This window comes from Rutilus rutilus, assembly GCF_951802725.1.
Source record: "Rutilus rutilus genome assembly, chromosome: 2".
Classification (NCBI taxonomy): Eukaryota; Metazoa; Chordata; class Actinopteri; order Cypriniformes; family Leuciscidae; genus Rutilus; species Rutilus rutilus.
In genome coordinates this window covers 17400064-17422275 of record NC_140210.1, presented here as the reverse complement: position 1 = coordinate 17422275, position 22212 = coordinate 17400064, and the positions used below count along the sequence as shown (strand labels likewise).

Genomic DNA, 22212 nt, shown 5'->3' with positions numbered 1-22212 from the left:
ATGCTGTTGAAATCATTTAAGAATTAGATTTTACGCAAATGGTTAAATGGTTCAAATAATGTTCATTTGTTCACCTTCCAAAAATAATAATAAAAAAAGTCTATGTAACTTGCTTTTGCAGAGCTATAACTATGGCTATGTTATGGCCATCACATCTCACGGAAAAACTTTTCACCTGAAATCATCCCTGAAGTCATACATTTATAAAAAAATATACAATATAATACTGTATGTAGGTATGGTACCAAAAATTAAATGGCAACAATAAGCAAAAATAGCAAATGAATACATAACATACTGAACTTATGATCAATATATATATATATATATATATATATATATATATGCTTAGCACCAATTTAACACCAATAGCACCAATATATATATATATATATACTTAGCACCAATTTAACAAAACAATAGATGTAAGTTCCAAATCAAAACTGTGGCACAAAAGGCTGAGAGCTTGAATACTCTTGAATGGGCCTGTGCTCTGATGTACTGTCCGGACGAATTCACAGATAGGCCTTAATTACTACACGAGTGAGACATGTCATCATGGCTTGGTGCCGCCACTCCGAGGATTCCACGCAGCATTCCGCAGAGCCTTGCGACTTTTCCAGACGAGGGCAAATCCTCGATGCACCCGAAGCCATCCCAAAGGGAGATCAAGCATCCCAGTCCAGAGACCTCCGCTTTTGAGTTCAACACACCTGGAACCAGCTAATTCCCTCATCCATCTCAAACACACTAAAAAAAAACACACCAACAAATAGACCCTAAAAAAAGAAGGCCACTTTGGACATCTGTTTTCCACCATGCGACTGTGTTCTCATAATGGATTGTTAGTGATGTTGCTGTTTCATCTTTGCCAGGCACAAGGTATAGTAACATTTCTTTTTAATAACACTGAATTTGTGCTTGAAAGCAGATGTAAAGGAATCGGATTACAAAGTCTATATAAAGACTGGGAAGAAGGATACTATATTCTTAGGGAATTACCCTCAGGGCAAAATAGCTTGGTCCATGTTGAGTCAGCATTAGATGCCAGTATGTTTCACTGATTCATGGACTGCATCTAAGGCTGAAATCAATTTCTGACGTGCTATCTGCATAATCAATTTTCCTGGTCATTCCAGAGGCACTTTTGCTGATGATTGGCTGAAAACCCACTTTTCAACATGTCAACTAGATCTAAAACCAATAACAACTTCAAATCAGTTCTCATAGGCTGACAGTAACCACAGCACTGGCAGCCTCAGCTTGTGTTTGGCTGCAGTACAAGCAAACTAATATCTCTAGACTCCAAACTGAGATCCCATTAGCTTCTTCATTTCAGGCCTATAAAAGTTATTCATTCGCTTTTTCCCAGAACCGCAACACCTTCATGCTCATCAACTGTGAGATCTCACATTCCACAGGAATTCACACAAATCTATTTCACTTTCCTTTGAAAATTGCTGTGAAAACCAAAGACTGTATTGAAGATGTCTTTGACAAAATAAGTTATACTGTAACTAAATACATATAAAAATTTTGAGTTTAAAAATAACAGTATTTGAATTTCTTTGAATATCAATTAATTATTATTCTACTTCCTTACTTTCAGTTAGGTTTTTTTCTAATTAGAATGATTAATATAATACATTTTAAGATCCATATTTGTGATGACAGTCAGACTCCGCTTTACACTTTCTCCAAGATAACAATTAAACAATTAAACTTTTAATCTTACAGCTTCTTAAAATAGTTATTGACCATTGTGACTCAACACACATTTCCACTAATAATAATCCATCAGAAAAAAAAGCTACTGAACTTGTGTACTGTATGTTGGAAACAGAAAAGGTAGACTTTCAACATTTTAAAAGGAATATTCCGTTTAACAAAATTTTACCAAGTCACACCTTGAATGTTGGCTTGTGAAAAGTTGTGAAACAAGTTTAAAGTTGGCATGAGATGAAAATTCATCCTGCTCACTCCCCACTCTGCCCCAAATGTAAATCTAACATAGGAGATTATATTCACTGTGTATGGGATTGTCATGTTATCCAGACCTACTGGTCCAGAATCATATCTCAATTGAATAATATCTTAGGTTTGGCCTTGGATCCTGACCCTTTGTCTCTTCTCCTGGGTTTCCCATGTAAGCTTATTTCTAATAAGCATAAAAGAAGTCTTTTTGACCTGTTAACTTTTGCTGCCAGGAAGAATTTACTTTTGTCGTGGATCAGCGATAAACCCCCCTCTATAAAGGGATGGCATTCAGTTATTAGAGAGACTATTCCTCTGGAACTCCTAACATCTTTTATTCACTCTACGACTGACACTTTTACTCGCACTTGGACACCTTATTTGTACAGCATAAATGCCTCTATTTCTGATATCCTGAGGTTTGGTATGATATAGTGCCTTCAGATGATCTATTACTCTTCTGGTCCTGTTGCACATTTCTGTTCACTGTAGAATGCCTTGTTATGTTATGTATACTTTTGTGTTTATATTTGTTGTATGTCGGGCGATTTGTTACTTTGTTTTGTGTTTGTTTAATAAAAAAAAAAAAAAATAAATAAAAAAAAAGAAAATTCATCCTATTTGTTTTGTAACGGCATGTTATAGATCTCTTTGTGAACTAATACTTTTTTGGGGGGCCTTGGAATGTTTAATCAAACTAACGTAACTCGATCTTCCAGTGATAACGACTTCTGTCTGGTGACGTATTCCAAACTTCTCCAATGATTTATTCTGCTTAATCCCCGCCCAATCGACTGCAAGCTCACATTCATTTCTGAATGCAACGGGCACATCCCAAAATCCAATCAACAACTGATGGATACAACCAAGTCCCTGCCCTACATTTGTTTTCGATAATCCGTTACACTCAAATGTGCTCCACAAAAGGAGGAAAAGATTTGTCAGTACTTACGTTTCATTACGACTTTAAAGGGCCTTATATGACAGACAGAGAGATAGAGAGATAGATAGATAGAGAGATAGATAGAGAGACAGACAGACAGATGGATGGATGGACGGACGGACGGACGGACGGACGGACGGACAGATAGATAGATAGACAAGATGGACAGACGGACGGACGGAGGGACGGACAGATAGAAGGACAGACAGACAGACAGACAGATAGATAGATAGATAGATAGATAGATAGATAGATAGATAGATAGATAGATAGATAGATAGATAGATAGATAGATAGATAGATGATGGACAGACGGACAGACGCATGGACAGACAGACAGACAGACAGACAGATAGATAGATAGATAGATAGATAGATAGATAGATAGATAGATAGATAGATAGATAGATAGATAGATAGATAGATAGATAGATAGATAGATAGATAGACGGACGGACGGACAGATAGATAGACAAGATGGACAGATAGACAGACAGACAGACAGACAGACAGACAGATAGATAGATAGATAGATCCAGTACAAATTCCAACTCATAAAACTGAAGCCAGTTCTTCAATTCTGAATTTTGTCCATCCCTGCTGCTCATATATATATATATATTTAAACTCACAGAAAGAGTGATGAGATGTGAACCTGCTGCACATTAGCAGCTTGACAATGTTGACCTGGTCAAATCTGCTCTAAAGTCTCTTTGCTGCTTTGCACAGATGATGCTCTCCCGTCCCCTAACCCCGAGCCGGCCCCACCAAGCCTGGGTGATGTGATTGATGCAGTGAAGGCAGCATTCGAGCATGCAGTACAGATCTCGACAACCGGCGCCGTACGCGAAGCTTTGGAGCATGTTGTAGGGGAAATCACGCCACAGAAGACTCCGGCAGAGCAGGAGTCACCATCAGTAGAGAACACAGCAGATCATACAATAGAAGAAGCAGCTGAAGAAGTGAATCTCAACGAAGGAGAACCAGATGTGCATATGTCAGAATCAAGTGAACAAACGTACGAGGAAACAGCTCAAAAAGGGCTGGCCCAAGATATAGAGCCTGCAGAGGGGATTCAAGGACAGATAGCTCAGGAGGAGTCATCAATTTCAGAGCCAGAACAGAAATCAGTTATAAAACCATTGGACCTTGAGGCAACAGATTCAATTCAGGAACCAGAAGAATCAGTTTGGCAACACCCTGAGATTGTTGGAGTGGGTGAACCAATGAAAGAAGAAAGCCAGTCAGAGGAATCACCGGTCCAGACATATACTGTCACACAAAAGGAAAATGAATCAGGAAGAGGAGCTGCAGAAATGAACAAGGGAGGCAAAGAGGTTGAAGAGGGTGCAGAAGAGCCAGGGCAGGGATTTATTGAGGACAAAGGAAAAATAGAAGTAAAAGTGACAATTGGTGGTGGAGAAGTTAATGTAGAAGTACCACAGGAAGAAGAATCTGTGGAAAGACAAGAAAAAGATACAGAATCAGAGCGTAGTGAAGAGGAATGGCAGACAGTAACACCACAGATGGGTACAGATGGTGGTGTGGTTGATATGGATGAAGTAGAACAGGAAGAGGAAGAGCAGGGAGCAGCAAAGACTGAACAAAGTGTGATTGAAGTTGAAACAAGCAGAGAGGAGGTGAAGGCTGGATCTGAGGCACAACTTCAGAAGCTTTCAAGAGAGGAGGATGTTCTTCCAACTGACAAAACAGTACCAGAGAAAACTCAACAGGAACCAGGTAATTAAAGTGCATTCACCACCCAAGATAACTTCAAACCAAAAATGGTGATAAATTTCAACCTCAAACCATAAAATTACAAATTTCCCATTAAGTTAGAGGCATGACATTTTCTAGTTGTACACCATAGCGGCAAATTATTTTGTTAGCTATGGTTTCCAATTGTTATGGAGTTTTCCCCCCCAAACCTAATGCAATTAGACTTTCACTGTCTGATCTTTGCACTTACAGCCGCCTAAGGGCATCCCTTCAGTTTATAACAGCAAAAAGAGTCGTAACATGTATCTCTGGAGATGACTGGCTCCTGGGTGCACTCCAAGTCATCTATCTTTCCACCATTAATTACACAGTCACGCTGAAATACTCTGAAATACACTGCTTAATCAGACTGTGCACACTGGGGATTCACATAGCATCACTTTATTTCAGTTTTAGATTGAATAGATAGAGTGTCTTTCTAAAAAGATATGAATAGAATGCAATACAGTAGAATAGTGCTGTGGAATAGCAGTTGTTTTCTTTAATCAAAGTATATGTATCTTGTTTCAGCACATTTGGGAGTATGGAGAGTAATAAAGCCCACACAAACACCTGCAAACACTAACAATATATCCCTCTACTTGAGAAAAAGGTGACTGAAACAAATTGAAAGAAGTGCTAAAAGAAATACAATCTCCCTTCAGTGTCATTTATAGTCTGATGTCATTAGATGTCATTAGGTGTAACCCCGGCATCCTGGCCAAATTTGCCCATTGGCCCCTGTCCATCATGGCCTCCTAATCATCCCCATATATACTGATTGGCTTCATCACTCTGTCTCCTCTCCACCAGTAAGCTGGTGTGTGGTGGGCGTTCTGGCGCAATATGGCTGCCGTCGCATCATCCAAGTGGATGCTGCGCATTGGTGGTGGTTGAGGAGATTCCCCCATCTATGTAAAGCGCTTTGAGGTCTCAGAAAAAGCGCTATATAAATGTAACGAATTATTATTATTATAATTAGTAGTTATATGTATTCCTTCCTATACACATACATTTGTGTGTTTGAATATATGCTGAAACATACAATATGGATGTATTGACATTATTTAAAACATAAAAGTATTTATGTATGCACAGCTTTATGTTGAAACCTTTATTATATTATATTATATTATATTATATTATATTATATTATATTATATTATATTATATTATATTATTTATATTATATACTCTCACCCTCAAATTAGGTAAATGCATTAAACATTTAATAAGTCTCACTGATTAAATACAACAAAATCAACCTATATTCATTCATTTAAGTCATTATTCTATGAACCTAAAAGAATTCAGAAACATCTCTAAAGTTGTTTATATGTATTAGATGCTGACAAAATGTTAATGGATTCAGTCTATACAAATATACAAAAACAGAAGTGTGTTACAACCACACTATGTGACCAAATATCTTCGAGTTCTAATGAGATCATGTTGGATTTTAACATCTGTCTAAACATCATATCAACCAGTGTGAGTGTGGTCTCTGTTTTAGTACAAGTCCAAGGCTCCCTAGTTGGAGCCTAATTTATGATGAACCACTGTCCTATATGTTTCTGCTCTTGCTGTTCCTGTGACCTACATACAGAAACACATTTATCCTGCTGAAACTAAGAAACCCCTAAACCTTAATTCCCATACAGCATGGACTTTACCCTTCAATCCTCCTAAAAGCACTACATGCTCCACTGAGTCAAATTGCCTCTGTCACAATTGGTGGTATTCAGATAAATCAGACTTTCTTCATTTCTGTGCATTGGGTAAATATGTGTATAAAATGTGCATCTGTAATGATTGATTTAATAATTTGAGGAAGTAAGAATCTCACCTTTGTCTTCACGAAGACCAATAGTCTGGAGGTCTGGAGGAAAATTTTAAATATCGACTTCCCCTCACGTACAATATATAGCTAATTAAAGTCATTTTGTCCTCTGACAAACACAGATCTCTTGTTGCAAAGGTTTCTTGGTCCCTTACTGAACTCCAGTGTTGTGGAAAGTTACTTATAAAAGTAAATCATTACAATATCGTGTAACCCCCTAAAAAAGTAACTAATTGTGTTCAACTTTTTGTGGAAAGTAATCTGTTACATTACTTTTGCGTTACTTAATAAATAAATAAGCCTCAGACTGAAGGAAATGTACATTCTTTGGCTGTAGACAAAAGGCACAAACCTTTTGTCTGTGCTGCCATTCGTACTCCCGATTTCTCTCAACATGAGGTGTCAGTCAGTCAATGGGAAAACAAAGTAACTTGCATTATTTAAAAAAAAATAACTCAGATATTTTGTTGTAAATTTAAAAGTAATGTGATACTTTACTCTTTACTTGAAAAAGTAATCTGATTACATTACTCACGTTACTTGTTGCCTAAACGGTTACCCCTAACACTGCTGAACTCCTGTGTCACACAAATATATACTGTGAGAGCGTCATTTTAAATTCCATACGTATCCTCCAGGTCTCATCTCATCTTTACGCTGAAATTTTCACCACTATGTTAAATGTCTCCCTCATTTCACAACAGAGGTCACCGTGGATACTAAGGGACCAATTAAGTTGCAGGAGCCTGTTATCACCAAGTCTAAAGCAACAGGTGGTGAGGCTGTTAATGACACAAATTCCCTCTCAAACCTTCAGTCGCCTGCTGCCTATGAATGTAATGCAATGAATGTGTGGAAACTTCTTCATATTCTGCAGGTAAAACACATGAGGCCAGCGATGTAAATGAGATCATCAACTCCAGAGACCCGAATGGGAAAAATCCGGGTGAACCGGTGTTGATGAACACTATTGAGGAGCTCCCACCGACACCAGTTCTCAAACTGAGGCTCGGAGACACTGACGCACCAATGGAGGAACACGTTGAATCTACACGTATGACAACAACATGACAAATATCTAAACACAAAGTAAAACAGAAATAATAAGTAAAAACAATTTCAAATTATCCATTTTAATGACCATTATTCATTATTGTTTATCATTCAATAAAAAAAAAATATATATATATATATATAAACAAAAATTTTTTTTAAGAGTTTCCCTATTTTGTAATGGAAAGTGCCAGATGGTGATCTCTATAGAGAGGCACACCTGCTCATTTCTCTTTTTTGATTTATTTAACTTTCTATATTTGACAGTACTTTCTCTCTCTCTTTCACGCTTCAGAAACCAAAGCCATAGGGCAGGACGCTTGGAAGATAGGAGCCATAGCAGCAGCTTTCTTTCTCATTCTGCAAACTGCTGTCACCATAGTTTACATTCTGAAGTGCAGGAGAAAGCCAAACAGGTTTGTGTGTGCCATCATGTAAGACTTATAGGATCTTTGAAAAGAGAAGTAATTATTGGAACTTCACTATAAATTAACTGATGAGATGTATGATAATATATGTGTAATATAGACATCTATACAGCGTGTTACAGTATACATTACACACATGCACAAAAATGCATTCGGCAAATGCATTATCAAAAGTGACTTACAGTACAAGATCCCTATAGGACTCCAACCCATGAGTGAGCAACAGGAATATTACGAGGTGTCTAATTCGTACGAATTCATACGACCTCACTTGTACGAATTTGTGCGATTTTTGCTAAATCGTACATATTTTACGAATTGCCCAATTTGTATGAATTTGTCCGAATTACCTACCCCTGACCCCGTCCCTAAACCCATCACTGGGGTTTAGACAAATCGTACGAATTCGAGTGAGGTCGTACGAATTAGCCTACTCGTACTCACTTGTACGAATTCGTAAGAATTAGTCGTGAGATAGCGGTCTATACCGTTCAAACGTTTTTTTTTTTTTTTTTAGAGCATAAGAGTTTTAAGAGCATAAGAAGTTTTATGCTCACCAAGGCTGCACTTATTTTATACTATACGTACTTTAAGGGTAATATATATTTGTTAGCAGTGTGGCCCCAAAGAACCCGTGTGCAGGAGGAAACGGGGGTATAGAATGTGACGCAAACAACACAGATACCACCATTCCAATTGATGAACAGTGAGTATCCGACCACCACACACATACTCATCCTGATTATGAGGACCATAAACACACACACACATGCATTGTGACTGATTGTTTGTGCTTATACAGAACTGATGTAGACGACCTTCCTGAGTACTCGCAGGTCCAGCAAGAGGACGTTGCTATGACAACTATCCCACTGGATTCCACAGAGAAGAATTCATCCTATGACCCCAGAACCTCTGCTGTTTAGCATTGCTGACCTTAAGGAGTAGATGTGCAAGTGTGTGTGTGTAAATGATTGAGTGTCTGACTATATGAACATGTGTGTGTGTCTATATGTGTATTGAATGGTCGGGTTAACCTTGACTGCAAATGTCACTCGAGTTGTTCCCCCTACAGAAGAATGACCTATTTGCACAGAAAAAGAAAAAAAAAAGAAAACATCTTCTTACCCAGTATTTTTGTCTTGTCTTCCAGTACAAATATCGAAACATTCTTAAGTTAAGAATCATGTAAAATCAGGCCTTGTTTTCTGAAAAACTGATTAAATATTAGTGAGTTTTTGCTTAAAAAAAGAAAAATATCTGCTAAAGATCTTGTTTTCCCTTTGAATTAAGTTTAAGATCATTTTTCTGACCCCATTGGTAGATATTTGTTCTGGTATTAAGAATAAACTTGCCTAAAAAACAAGACTTGATAGCTTATGCCATTTTCCTTCTCAAGTAAATGTATCTTGATTTAAGAAATAATATATTTGTATGGAAAACAAGACAAAAATATTAGGAAAAGCTTTTTTTTTTTTTTTTGCTGTGTGTTAAAAAGCAGAGTTCATTCTTTAATAACATCTAGCTATTGCATGTACACAAGGATAAAAAGTATACATTTTTGGGCTGGTTTCTCAGCTAAAATATCTATATTCTGGGGGAAAAAAGATACATTTACTACAAAAGCAAAACTGCATAAAATATTAAGACTTGTTTTCCGAAAATATATTTGGAATTTTATATTGAGCTTTTTTCTTGCTCAAAACATCTAAAAACAATTTGCCCATGGGGTGAGATAAATAAACTAATTCAATATTTATTTTGTGAAAATCTTAAGTCTTATCATATAATGCTTCTAGTATATTTATCTTGTTTTAAGACGTTTTTCAGATATTTTACTGAAAAAACAAGAAGATAGTTGCAATTCACATCAATTTATTGCATTCAAATATTTCCATTTACTTGTAAACGTATGTCCAGTTCCATAGAAAACGTAAGTTTGGCATGTACTAATTCAAATGTATTACTTTGAAAGTGCCCAGAATTAAAAACAATTCAAATGTTATGTCTTCCTATCTTTCCTCCACAACCCTATCGTAACAGACAGGAGACATGTGTCTTTTCTTACATAAATGGTTTGTTTCAGTCCACTTTTTTGCCTGTTATGAAAGCAAAGATCACTGATCTATCAGACTTTTGAAAATGTCAAACCAATATACGCAAAGGAAGAACCACATGCATTAAAGACGTAAGAAAGTTGTGGACTCTGTCTTTACCCGTTTCCCTCTCTCCTCTCCCTTCCTCTACCGGCTGCTGATCACGGGATGGAGGGATCAGAGAGATGAGTGCAGTCAGGAGGGGTGTAAGTATAAAAGAGTTGGACAGGGGGCAGCACAGGGGGGCACCAGTGTGTGTGTGAGAGAAAGAGTGGGTAGAAAAGAGAGAACGGATGATATAAGGTACTTATACTTTTATCTTTTTTATCCTTTATATCACTGCATTGTTTAAAGGCCCACTATAGGGCATGACATGGATGAATTGTTGTTTAATAAATCAGTTCAGAATTAATGATGAGCATAACAGGGTGAGTTAAATGCATGCGATTTATTGTCAGGTTCTTTTTGGTATCATAAGAGTTGAGATGACAAATCGATGAAGGAAATAACTGATTTTATTTTGTAAGAACTATGTACGTGATCTGTGTGTGGGTTTACTCTGAGGACATAGTCTGCAAGTTAGACAGTTTGAGGTTGTGAAGTTTGAACAGTCTATAACTTAGATGTTTCTGGAAGGCTGTTATACAACTGCAAGCCTATACTTCAAAAAAACAAAACAGAGAGAAAAAAACCATAACGCTTTATGATTAAAATTAAATTATTATTTTTAATCTCTTCACGTGTAATTTAATTGCAAAATTAATAAATAAATAAATAAAATGTTCAAGATTTTTTTTTTTTTCTTGTTTTAAGCATCTAATAATATTTTTGTAAGTTTTATGCTTAAAACAAGAAAAAATGTCCTGCAGGGTAAGGAAAATATTGAGTTTTAAATCATCTTAAAAATGTATTTAATTAATTTTTTAATTCAATATATATTTTGCTTAAAATTTTGCTTATATATTTATCATCTTAAGTTTAGGTACTGTATCTATTCTTGGAAATGAGACAAAAATACTGATTAAGAATTGTTTTTGTAATTTTTTTTTCAAGTAACACTTGTTTTATGATGATCCACTTTAGACAGTCTACTAACTATAAGTAACTTTACAACTACATGTCAACTTATTCTACTAACCCCTAACCCTAAAACCTAACCCTAACCTGATAATCTACTAATAATCTAATGAGTAAATTGATATGTAGTTGGAAAGTCATCTAGTAGAATGTCTAAAGTGGACCATCAAAATAAAGTGTAACCATTTTTTAAATAGTTTTTTTTTTTTTAAATTTACGATCGTTAGATATTGGCCATGTTAATTAACTTAACTTGCACAATCCGTGTCATTTTACAGGGATATTTCATCCCCCAAAAGTAACTGGCTTAAGGCCCGTTCACACCAAGCACGATAACTATAAAGATAACGATAAAGATAACTATATGCGTCCACACCAACGACCGATAACGGTCTTTTTATTCTAAGCACGCGCGCGCCCGGATGATCCAGATCCATTTTAAATTAGAGTGGATTCTGATTGGCTGTAAGTGTTTTATCGTTCGACAGCTGGAAAAAAATCGTTCTGAAAGTGATCCCAACGATATCGTTCCTCATATCTTTATCGTTATAGTTGTGGTGTGAACTCTGTTATTCTTTAATATGGAGAACGATTTTTAGAATTATATCTTTATCGTTATCTTTATAGTTATCGTCCTTGGTGTGAACGGGCCTTTACCCTCATTCCTCTCCAAACCTGTATGATTCTCATTCTGTTCAACTTGTGCTCTGTTCCATAGAATAAAGAAAGTAATACAGGTTTGTAATGGCAGGAGGTTTAGTAACTGAGACAAAATTGTCATTTTTGAGTGAACTATCCCTTAAAGGGTAAATATCCCATAATTCACTCACCCTCAAACCATTCTAGGTGTATAGGACTTTCTGCTTTCAGCCAAACAAAATCGGAGCTGTATTAAAAAATATCCTGGCTCTTCCAAGCTTTATAATGGGAGTGAATGGTACCATAGATTTTGAAGCCCAAAAAAGTAAACTATCCATGTTTAAAGTAATCCATCCGGCTCCAGAGCGTTCATAAAGGCCTTCTGAAGCGAATCAATGCATTTCTGTAAGAAAAATATAAACTATAATCACTGGCTTCCGGTAAGGCCATACGTGAGTCTAGTTCCGGCGGAAAAGTGACCTCTGACCCGACGCATGACGTGGGATGTAGGAGTAGCGTAAGCTTAGGTGAGAGTAGACGCCTCTCACGGTTCGAACAAATAGGACTCGAGCTTCTCCGAACATTCTCTTTAAAAATTCTCGTTTTAGACTTCTAATTCTTGACCGATGTTTTGTTTTGCTCTATCCTCTGTGCTTCCTCGTTCGTCAATACGTCATTTGTCGGGTCAGAAGTCACTCTTCCGCCAGAACTCGACTCGCGTACGGCCGTTACCGGAAGCCAGTGATTATAGTTTATAATGTTATAAATATGAATATTAAAAAACGCATCGCTTCACTTCAGAAGACCTATATTAACCCCCTGGAGCCGATTACTTTTATGATGGATGGATGCGCTTTTTGGGGCTTCAAAATCTAGGGTACCATTTACTTGCGTTATAAAGCTTGGAAGAGCCAGGATATTTTTTTAATATAACTCCGATTTTGTTTGGCTGAAAGAAGAAAGTCATATACACCTAGGATGGCTTGAGGGTGAGTGAATTTTGAGATAATTTTCATTTTTGGGCGAACTAACCCTTTAAGCATAATCCATGCAGGTCCATATTTGTCTTTCCAGGATGTGGAAGAGTGTGTGTTTAGTGATGATGTGCGTTGTGCTGACGCACGCTCAGTTCCCACGTCAGTGTGTGACACCAGAAGGTCTGCAGAGTGGCACCTGCTGCCCATCACCTACTGGACTGCCCAATGATGAGTGTGGATCCAGTACTGGCAGAGGTCAGTGCGTGTCAATCACTGCCGACCGTCACCCGCACGGACCTCAGTATCCTCACGATGGCCGGGATGATAGAGAACGATGGCCACTGCGGTTCTTTAACAGAACCTGCCAATGCAACGGAAACTTCAGTGGATTTAACTGCGGGCAATGCCGACATGGTCTGACAGGGCCAAACTGTGATCAAAGAGTCACCGTGGGTGAGGATAAACATCCCAAATATGCACTGCAAATACATACAGTACACATGTGTATGCTTTGCTTTCTTTCTCACCTGAGTCTGTTTGTGTTCCCAGTGCGACGTAACGTCATGCAGATGTCTACAGATGAGAAAAGAGCTTTTGTGAACGCTTTGGACCAGGCTAAAAGAACCGTCCATCCTGACCTGGTCATCTGCACCCGCCGCTATCAGGAGATTTCCGGGCCTGATCAATTTGAGAACATCACCATCTATAATTACTTTGTCTGGACACACTACTATTCGGTCAGTAAGACTTACATGGGTCCAGGCCAGCAGAGTTTCGGAGGTGTGGATTTCTCTCACGAAGGACCAGGATTTGTCACTTGGCACCGGTACCACCTGTTGCAACTGGAGAGAGACATGCAGGTGACACAAATCATGATAATGATAATTATACAACAGGAAATTGAATTACAAAACCCATTCAATAATGCCACGTCATTCCAAAACCGTATGACTTTCTTATTTCATGGAACACAAAAGGAGATATTTCAAGGAATGCACTGGTCTTTCTTTTCCATGAAAATGTAATGCGTACTGGATCTTTCTCGTGCCCTGTGTATCTTAAGTTTTCTAAAATCATAGCTATTGGTGAGAAACAGGCACACTTAAATTATGACTTATGATTAATCTATTTATTATACAAAGATATGACTTCAGAAACTTGGAATAGGGCACAGAAGTTATTTGGCCCACTTTTATGATGGTTTGATATTCTTTTTAAAGCTTGAAAGATCAAGTAGAAAAGTGAGAATAATACATTCTTTAAAATTCATTAAAATGTCATTTGTATTCAGTGGAAGAATGTCAGTCATATTGGTTTGGAATGAGATGAAGGTGAGTAATCAAAATAGGTCATTTTGGGGTGAAACTTCCCTTTAGTATGGAAGGCCAGTTATGACTTTCACATCACATGTCATGGAAAGTCCAAATTAAGACATAAAACTATACATTAAATGATAAAGATTAAGTTATATTACAGATAAAAATTACTTTGATTTAGAGTTTTTCAAAATTATGACTTTCAATGCTATAATTGTGACTTTTCTGATAATGATGACTTTTTATATAATAATTATGAAAAGCCTTTTTTCTTATGTGGCAGATTTTTTGGGGGATTATTATTATTTCATCTTTAATCAGTGTTTTTTGTTGTTTTCCAATAAAAATATCTAAATATCCTTAAAAAAAAAATTCTTGAGAACTAATCATGAATTAATCAACTAATTAATCATGAATTAAATTATTTTTTTCCCCTCATTTGTACATTTTGCTTGTTTTAAGCATAAACTTCTAAAGTTTTGTTGGATTTATGCTTTACTCCAGAAAAATCAATTTGGCAAGTCTTATTATCTTGTGCAGTGAGCAGAAATATCAACAATTCCCTATTGATAGAAAAATCAGCTAATGGGACTTGTTGGGGATATGTGTGTGTATGCAGGACATGCTGGGGGACCCGTCGTTTGCCCTGCCGTACTGGAACTTTGCTATAGGAGGCAACGAGTGTGATATCTGCACTGATGACCTGCTGGGAGCCAGAAGCAGCTTTGACACCAATGGCATCAGTTCCAACTCTGTGTTCTCTCAGTGGAGAGTCATCTGTGAGAGTGTGGAGGAGTATGAGACACTGGGGACCATCTGCAACAGTACGACACACTCGCACAACATACCAGTAACACACACATCACTCAAACACATATACACAGAATTCCGCATAAACACACGTTTAATTGTGTGTCCTCTCCCCGGTGGGAGATCTGTGAGAGTGTGGGGGAGTGTGAGACATTGGAGACCATCTGCAACAGTAAGACACACACACTCATGCATTCCAAGACCTAAGACTGCTCACATGCTGTTTGAACTAATCCTTTGAGGCATTTCGAGAGCTCAGAAGAAAGATCAAACCTTATATGGGCAGAACGATTAGGATCATGTGATAGTATTTGCAAGTATGTGACTCACGATTGCAGACAAACGGAATACTATAATATTCAATCTTATGATGCTTCTTTCTCACAGTCTGCGAGAGTTCATGAAGAGATTTGGCTCATGGGTCAAAGACTAATGACAGATCACAATGGAAAAAAACTGCCAAGCTTCCATTTTGGTTTTGAAAAATGTTCATACCATTTTCATGAAAACTTTAAACTGAATGACTCTAAATATGTCATGAGGTGCAACTATCAAGTAAAAAGTAATAACACTTTCCTTGAATATATGTGTCAATATATACTACTTATTAGTATTTTTAATTATTTTTCTACTTATTAATATTTGTACAAATATTTTTCAAGATAAACATAGTTTTTACATCATTTTGTTTTTGGGGAGTTGCACCACATGACATTTTACAGCCTGAACAAATCATGCATTATCATAAAAAGGTTATTTGATATTTAAAAGACTTATTGACCTTACAGTCATGATGGTCTTTTAGGGGTCATTTTCATTATTATTACTATTATTATTATTATTATTACTATTATTCCTTGTTAGTTGTTAGACCATTTGACTGTGTTGGTCACACCACGTGATTTGGCTGACAAAAGTTTTTCATATATTAATAAGCAGTTAAGCAGCTTTGTTACCATATTAAAATATTTTCGCTAAGAAAAAAGGTTGTTCCTATATAAAATTTATGACACTTAATGAGAAGTTTAATTCGATTTTTTTTCTTTTTTCTTATTATGATATCAGGACAGTTGTATCACCCAGACATTTTTTTACTTTATGAAATGGCTCTAAATTAAATGAATGAAAACATACCCATTATTGAAAAATCGTTTTCAAGTCAGTCTGTGTTTAAATTGCATTTATAATGTATTTTCGAAACAAATTAATAGATTCTGAAGAAGAAAAAAATGACCATCATCAAAATTTATCAGAAGTTCAAAATCAAAATGTACCTTCTCTGCTTTGGTGTGTATTCAGATTCAGAGTCAAGTCCAATCAGAAGAAACCCTGCTGGTAATGTGGCACGACCCATGGTTCAGAGATTACCACAACCACAGGATGTCATTGACTGTCTAGAGCTGAACACTTTCGACACCCCACCATATTATTCAACTTCTTCTCAGAGCTTCAGGAACACTATTGAGGGTATGATCCACACACAGCTGCAGACAACAGTATTTCTAAAATAAATATGTCTGGAGCCACCACAGCATACCAAACAAACAACCCACCACCTGCATAAACTCTTTGCAGCCTTTTGGAGAAATGAGGAGACTTTTAATTTGTGTTCTGTTGTGTCACTAGGTTACAGCGCTCCTCAGGGAAACTATGACCCAGTAGTGAGGAGTCTGCACAACCTGGCTCATTTGTTTCTAAATGGCACAGGTGGACAGACTCACCTGTCACCAAACGACCCCATCTTTGTCCTGCTTCACACGTTCACTGATGCCATTTTTGATGAATGGCTTCAGCGGCACACTGCTGGTAAAACACACACACACACACACATACATACATAAAAGAATTTCATGTTTCAGCTACATCCTAACCAGTGTTCACTGTGCTTATGCAGCAGGAACAGTGGCCTATCCTGAGGAAAATGCTCCGATTGGTCACAACAGAGAGTTCAACATGGTCCCTTTCTGGCCACCAATCAGAAATGCTGAAATGTTTGTCACCGCCCCAGACAACCTGGGCTACACCTATGAGGTTCAGTGGCCAAGTAAGTGACTGGTGATAGCATTCACGGCAAAAAAACAATGCATATGAAACCATGTGAACTTTCATTTCTGGAAAGCTTTATTAGTATAACATTAAGTGTATAAGTTAGGTTACTTAAAGGAATAGTTCACCCAAAAAAAAAAGCAAATTGTCATCATTTGCTCGCATCTTTTTTTTGTTTTGTTGCATAAAACTTATGACAACTTAATTTTCTATTTCAGCATCTTAAAGGTATGGTGGAGGATCTTTCCGAATTTTAGATAAGACCCGCCCTCTCCACTTTTTGAATAAGTTTGATTGATTCACCAGAATGATTGACAATTAGGAGGACCAATAGTATAGGTGATCCACCCGGAAGTAAAAAATCCTCCATTATACCTTTAAGACACAATTAATATTAGCAGTTTGATTGCTCTTTTTGTACTGAAGAAAAGTAAGATTAATATACAATTACTTTCCAGCACCATGGCCGAACGTGTTGGTTTTAAATCAGATTGACAAAAGGAACACAGAAAATTTGACCAAGTCATATGACCCAGCATACTCAGAAGAGACTTAACTATTATATAATAACAGTATTGGGTAAAACATATATTTCTCATGCCTCCTACAAGAGACTAAAGAGTGTGTATCTTGTGGTGCACATTGCCTGTTTAAGGGATAATATTTAAGCCATTTTAAAAGTAAAATCATCGGGAAGTTACTGATTTGCTGTGCACAGTCCATTAGGCGAAAGAAATGTTCACCTGCTTCTTCCACCAGTGTCACCATGGCGAGTCGAGTCAACCATACAGTTAAGAGTTATACCAAGCACACAGACAATATTAATTTATAGTACTGTTACAGTACAGTACGTAAGATAACTAAAAAAGACATAAAAGGAATAGTTCAATTTACTCACCCTCAAGCCATCCTAGGAGTATGTCTTTCTTCTTTCAGCCGAACGCAATCGGGGTAACATTAAATAATATCCTGGCTATTCCCAGGAATGGCATTGAATAGTGCCCGAGTTTTTGAAGCTCCAAAAAGCACATCCATTTATCATAAAAGTAGTCCAGAGGGTTAATAAATCCATAAGTGCATATGAAGTGTGCCATCTGGGACAGGGCCAATAGACACCTCTTGCAAAAGCCACGTAACTCTTTTGCCGTAAGCCAGTGATTATAGTTTATAAAGTTTTAAATATGAATATCTTTTGCTTTAAGGCCTTTATTAACCCTGAAAGAGCCAGGATATTAGAGCCAGAATATAACTCCGATTGTGTTCAGCTGAAAGAAGAAAGTCATATACACCTAAGATGGCTTAAGGGGGAGTAAATAATGGGATAATTTTCATTTTTGGGTGAACTATTCCTTTAATACTCATTTATAACAGTTCAAATAATATGCATCATAGAGCGATTTTGTCAACACAATCTCATGGAAATTCATAACTATTTTATGTTTTGCAGAATTGGTGGCTAAATTGAATGAATTTGTGCAATCTTGTTTATATGATTTTGTTGGCTACAACCTGCTTATGTCCCACTGATGGTTAGGTTTAGAGGTGGACCTTCATGCTTACTTTTTTCCCATAAATCGTATCAAATTCATACAGATCACATCGTATGAGTTCATACTAAATCACCACCTTGTAAAATACGCTTTCTCATGAGATCGGGCTAGATATTGTAGGAATCACAGTAAAGAGAGTACTCATTCAAAGTCAGTGGGATCTCTTGGGGTCCTAATGGAGACCCAATTTCGAGGGAAGACCCGATTTGTCACGACACCAGTTTAAAGGCCGTTAGCAAACCAACATGAGAGCAATGGCAGCCGCCGCACTTGTTCAATTAAAAAAATGCAGGTCATCTTTATACATTTGTGGTGAAAGTGACATGTGAAGGCTAAGTATGGTAACTCCCACTCGGAATCTGTCCTCTGCATTTAACCCATACAAGTTAGTGCACACTCATTAGGAGTACACACACACACACACTGCAAACAGTACATATAGATACATATAACCAAAAAATCTCTCTCTTTCTCCCTCCCCAGCTCGGCCGTACACTATTTCAGAGATCATCACCATAGCGATTGTAGCCGTAGTGCTTGTTGTGGCTGTGATGGGAGGAGTCATCGGGTGTGCTGTTCGGGCACGCTCTTACCGCTCAGCTGAGGGCCTGGAGCCGTTGCTAGGGGAACAGTTCAGGCGTTACTCAGAGGACCAGCGCCATGCTTCTCAGTCTGTGGTGTGACTGAGGAACTAAAAACACACACATCTTAAACACATTTATTATTGCACTGTGCATCCACCCTGTACTGGAGGAGTTTGAGTGATGAATCATTAGCATTCAAAAGCATTGTAAAAAAAAAAATTGGACACATCGCGCTAAATTTATGACTATTATCATATTTTTCATGTCCAGCGAGACATTGAAAATACTGTCATATGTGCCCTTGTTTAATGTGTCACCTTGAGTTTATACAGTGCTTATGAATGCCCTTTGAACACATATTGTACAGTGTGACCTCTTTTATATTACTCTTGATAAAAGTAAAAAAAAGTTTTAAAATTCATTTCAAGTTTAATTTTTGTGTACTTTCAGCGCAGACGATTCTGCAGCAAGAACCAACTTTCAAAGAGTGCCAACATTACATAAGTAAATAAGTACATAAGTAGTACATTTTATATACACGGTACGTAAATAATTTTTCCAAGAAAATAACTCCAAGTTACCATAAATATAAAATTCCTGATAATATCCACATCCCTATACACAGACCCAAACTATGGTTTGTGTGATGCCATAATAGTGTCATGATTACTAATCATAATCAATCATAACAAAAGTGCAAGTGTCCAGAATAAACCGCATCTTGTGGTAATATAAAACGGGATGACAATTTTTGCAATTTTGGAACAATACATATTGTAATTTTCATTCAAAAATTAAAATAATAATTAAAAACTACCATAAATGTTATGTGTAAGTGATTTGTATTCTGTATGGTGGAGTGTTTTTATTTGCTTGAAGCTTGATTATATCCACAGTGAAGCATGATTGTGATGAAAATGAAAACATTTGAAATGACAACTACCCTTGTGGCAACTATTAACATTTGATTTTCTGATGATATTTAAAGGGCAATCAATCATGAAACATTCGTACCACTTCACCTTATGTCACCCAATTAACAAAGAAAAACAACATTAAATAAAGTCTGTTTCCTCATGGCTGACCTTGCACATATTTATACCACTGGGGAGTGGCAATTCAGCAAGCCATTTCATGTCAAGCATGACACTTCTACTTAGTAGCTTCTCGAGACAAAGAAAAAGGAACAACCTCGTTGCACTTAATGGCCATGTTAAGAAAAACAGTTTCAGCCATATTACAATAACACAGGTGCTCAGATGCCATTTCATCTGGTCCCTCTGCACTGCTGCCCCCTAGTGGTACAAATAGTACTGCATGTTTGAATCTTAAAGGGATAGTTCACCTAAAAATGAAAATTGTCATTAATTACTCACCCTAATGTCATTCCAAACCTGTAAGACTTTCGTTCATCGTCGGAACACAAATGAAGATCTTTTTGATGAAATCTGAGAGCTTTCTGTCCCTTTCAGCTTTCAGCCACTTTGACGCTTCAAAAAGTTCATAGAGATCGTAAAAGTAGTCTATATGAATTGAGCTGTTTAGTCTGAATTTTCTAAAGAGACGCGATCGCCTTATATGATGAACAGATTTAATTCAGGCTTTTATGCACATTTTTGGAACTACATGAGGGTGAGTAAATGACAGAATTTTATTTTTTGGGGGTGAACTATCCCTTTAAATTGCACATTAGTTCATAGGTGCTTAATCCTTTTCTAGGACAAACGTCTTACAAAGTTCAGTTCCAAACCTAATCAAACACACCCGAACCAACTAATTAAGATCTTCAAGAACCGGATCAGACTAAAATGCATGTGAGCTGTTTTAACTGAAAGCAACGTGCACTGGCATATCTTCAAATATGTCAGTGCCATTGTTTTGTCTAAGGCACATTTATAAAAGCTACTTAAATGTCCTAATTGAACTAATCCTGGCTTAATCTAAGTCCTGTTTGTGAAACCAGGCAATTAAGTGTTGGAACCAAACTTTGCAGGAATGTAGCTCTTCAGTAACAGGATTGGGCATCCCTGCTTTAGCTAAAACCATTTGGTACACTTGAGGACATTGTTCATCACCAAAAGACATCTTCAATTGAGAAAGACCATCACTGTCTGTAAAATTTAATCTAACGAACTTTACATGATCTGATCAGATCATTTTAAAAACAGAAATAAAACAGTAAAGTTTAAAATGTTTAAAAATGTGTAAAATTGCTAATAATTTTAGTGAAATCATTTTGTTCGAATAATGGAGGGCAAAGAATGCATGTAGGAAAGGCAAGCACAGATCATACTCCTCTTTTTGAAAATGCTTTATTAAACTACCTCTATAAATACAACAATGCCAAAAAGCCTTAAACAAACAATGCAAGAAAGAAAACAGTTAGATCTTAAAAAAAGGAAAGATAAGAATATTTTGGCAATAGCATTCTACATTATCTAAATGTCCTCAGCCGAGGTCACCATGTCTTGTTCATTTGTTTTTTAGTAACAAAAAACAAGTCTAAAAAAAAGGAACAGAAAAAAAAAAAAAAAAAAAAAAAAAAAACGCTACACATGTAGTGTTTTATGAAATGGTCGCAAAAGAAAGCAAGTTTTGCCAATGAATGCATGATCAATTTGGGCCAGTATTGACACCATACTGGCAACTTATTGCCACTTTTATATATCCACACACGCACACATTCGCATTAGTTTAATTGCATTGAACACTTTGGCAAAAATGAAAAGTTTTTGTTGTTGTTAAACTCTCTAAAGCACATACAATGAGATGGAAAAGTCTTCTTAAAATATATTATAGCATTTCCTCTTACTTCATACACAAAAACAATGTACTGTATATATTAAATATCCTGACTGCTTCGCTCATAATAAAAGATTAGATAACAGACTACTGGGGATAGTTCACTTCTCTCAAACACACACTGACATGCCATTACCGAAAGATGTTGTCCTCGATGATGGCAGCGGTGTGCAAAAATGTGTCTCTAGCTTGCGTGATGTGAACTGCGCGGATTGTCGTTCTTTGTTTGGTTGTATATTGTGAAGTTATCCCCGTCTAAAAAGAAAAACAGGCTATACTTAATAAAACATCAACTCTGTTAGAACATGGAAGCATAATA

General features: G+C 36.9%; 2 protein-coding genes across 4 annotated transcripts; both read left to right on the top strand.

The window, feature by feature from the left end:
- Positions 1-691: 691 nt before the first annotated feature.
- Positions 692-9113, top strand: LOC311280702 (uncharacterized protein). 2 transcript variants are annotated; one of them, XM_084393080.1, is made up of 7 exons: positions 692-882; positions 3647-4657; positions 7220-7288; positions 7393-7569; positions 7864-7984; positions 8613-8702; positions 8799-9113. In XM_084393080.1, the coding sequence occupies exons 1-7, from the start codon at positions 819-821 to the stop codon at positions 8920-8922; spliced, it is 1656 nt and encodes a 551-aa protein (XP_084249206.1). In that variant the 5' UTR covers positions 692-818; the 3' UTR covers positions 8923-9113. The 2 variants fall into 2 exon arrangements, with proteins under 2 accessions (XP_084249206.1, XP_084249205.1); XM_084393079.1 differs by having other exon boundaries at positions 8610-8702.
- Positions 9114-10316: 1203 nt separating this feature from the next.
- Positions 10317-20169, top strand: tyrp1b (tyrosinase-related protein 1b). 2 transcript variants are annotated; one of them, XM_084394650.1, is made up of 8 exons: positions 10317-10395; positions 12883-13238; positions 13335-13645; positions 14721-14925; positions 16211-16378; positions 16538-16717; positions 16806-16955; positions 18991-20169. In XM_084394650.1, exons 2-8 carry the CDS (start codon positions 12884-12886, stop codon positions 19188-19190), a joined length of 1569 nt encoding a protein of 522 aa, XP_084250776.1. In that variant the 5' UTR covers positions 10317-10395; position 12883; the 3' UTR covers positions 19191-20169. The 2 variants fall into 2 exon arrangements, with proteins under 2 accessions (XP_084250776.1, XP_084250777.1); XM_084394651.1 differs by lacking the exon at positions 10317-10395 and adding an exon at positions 12782-12797 and having other exon boundaries at positions 18991-19880.
- The last annotated feature ends 2043 nt before the right edge of the window (positions 20170-22212 follow it).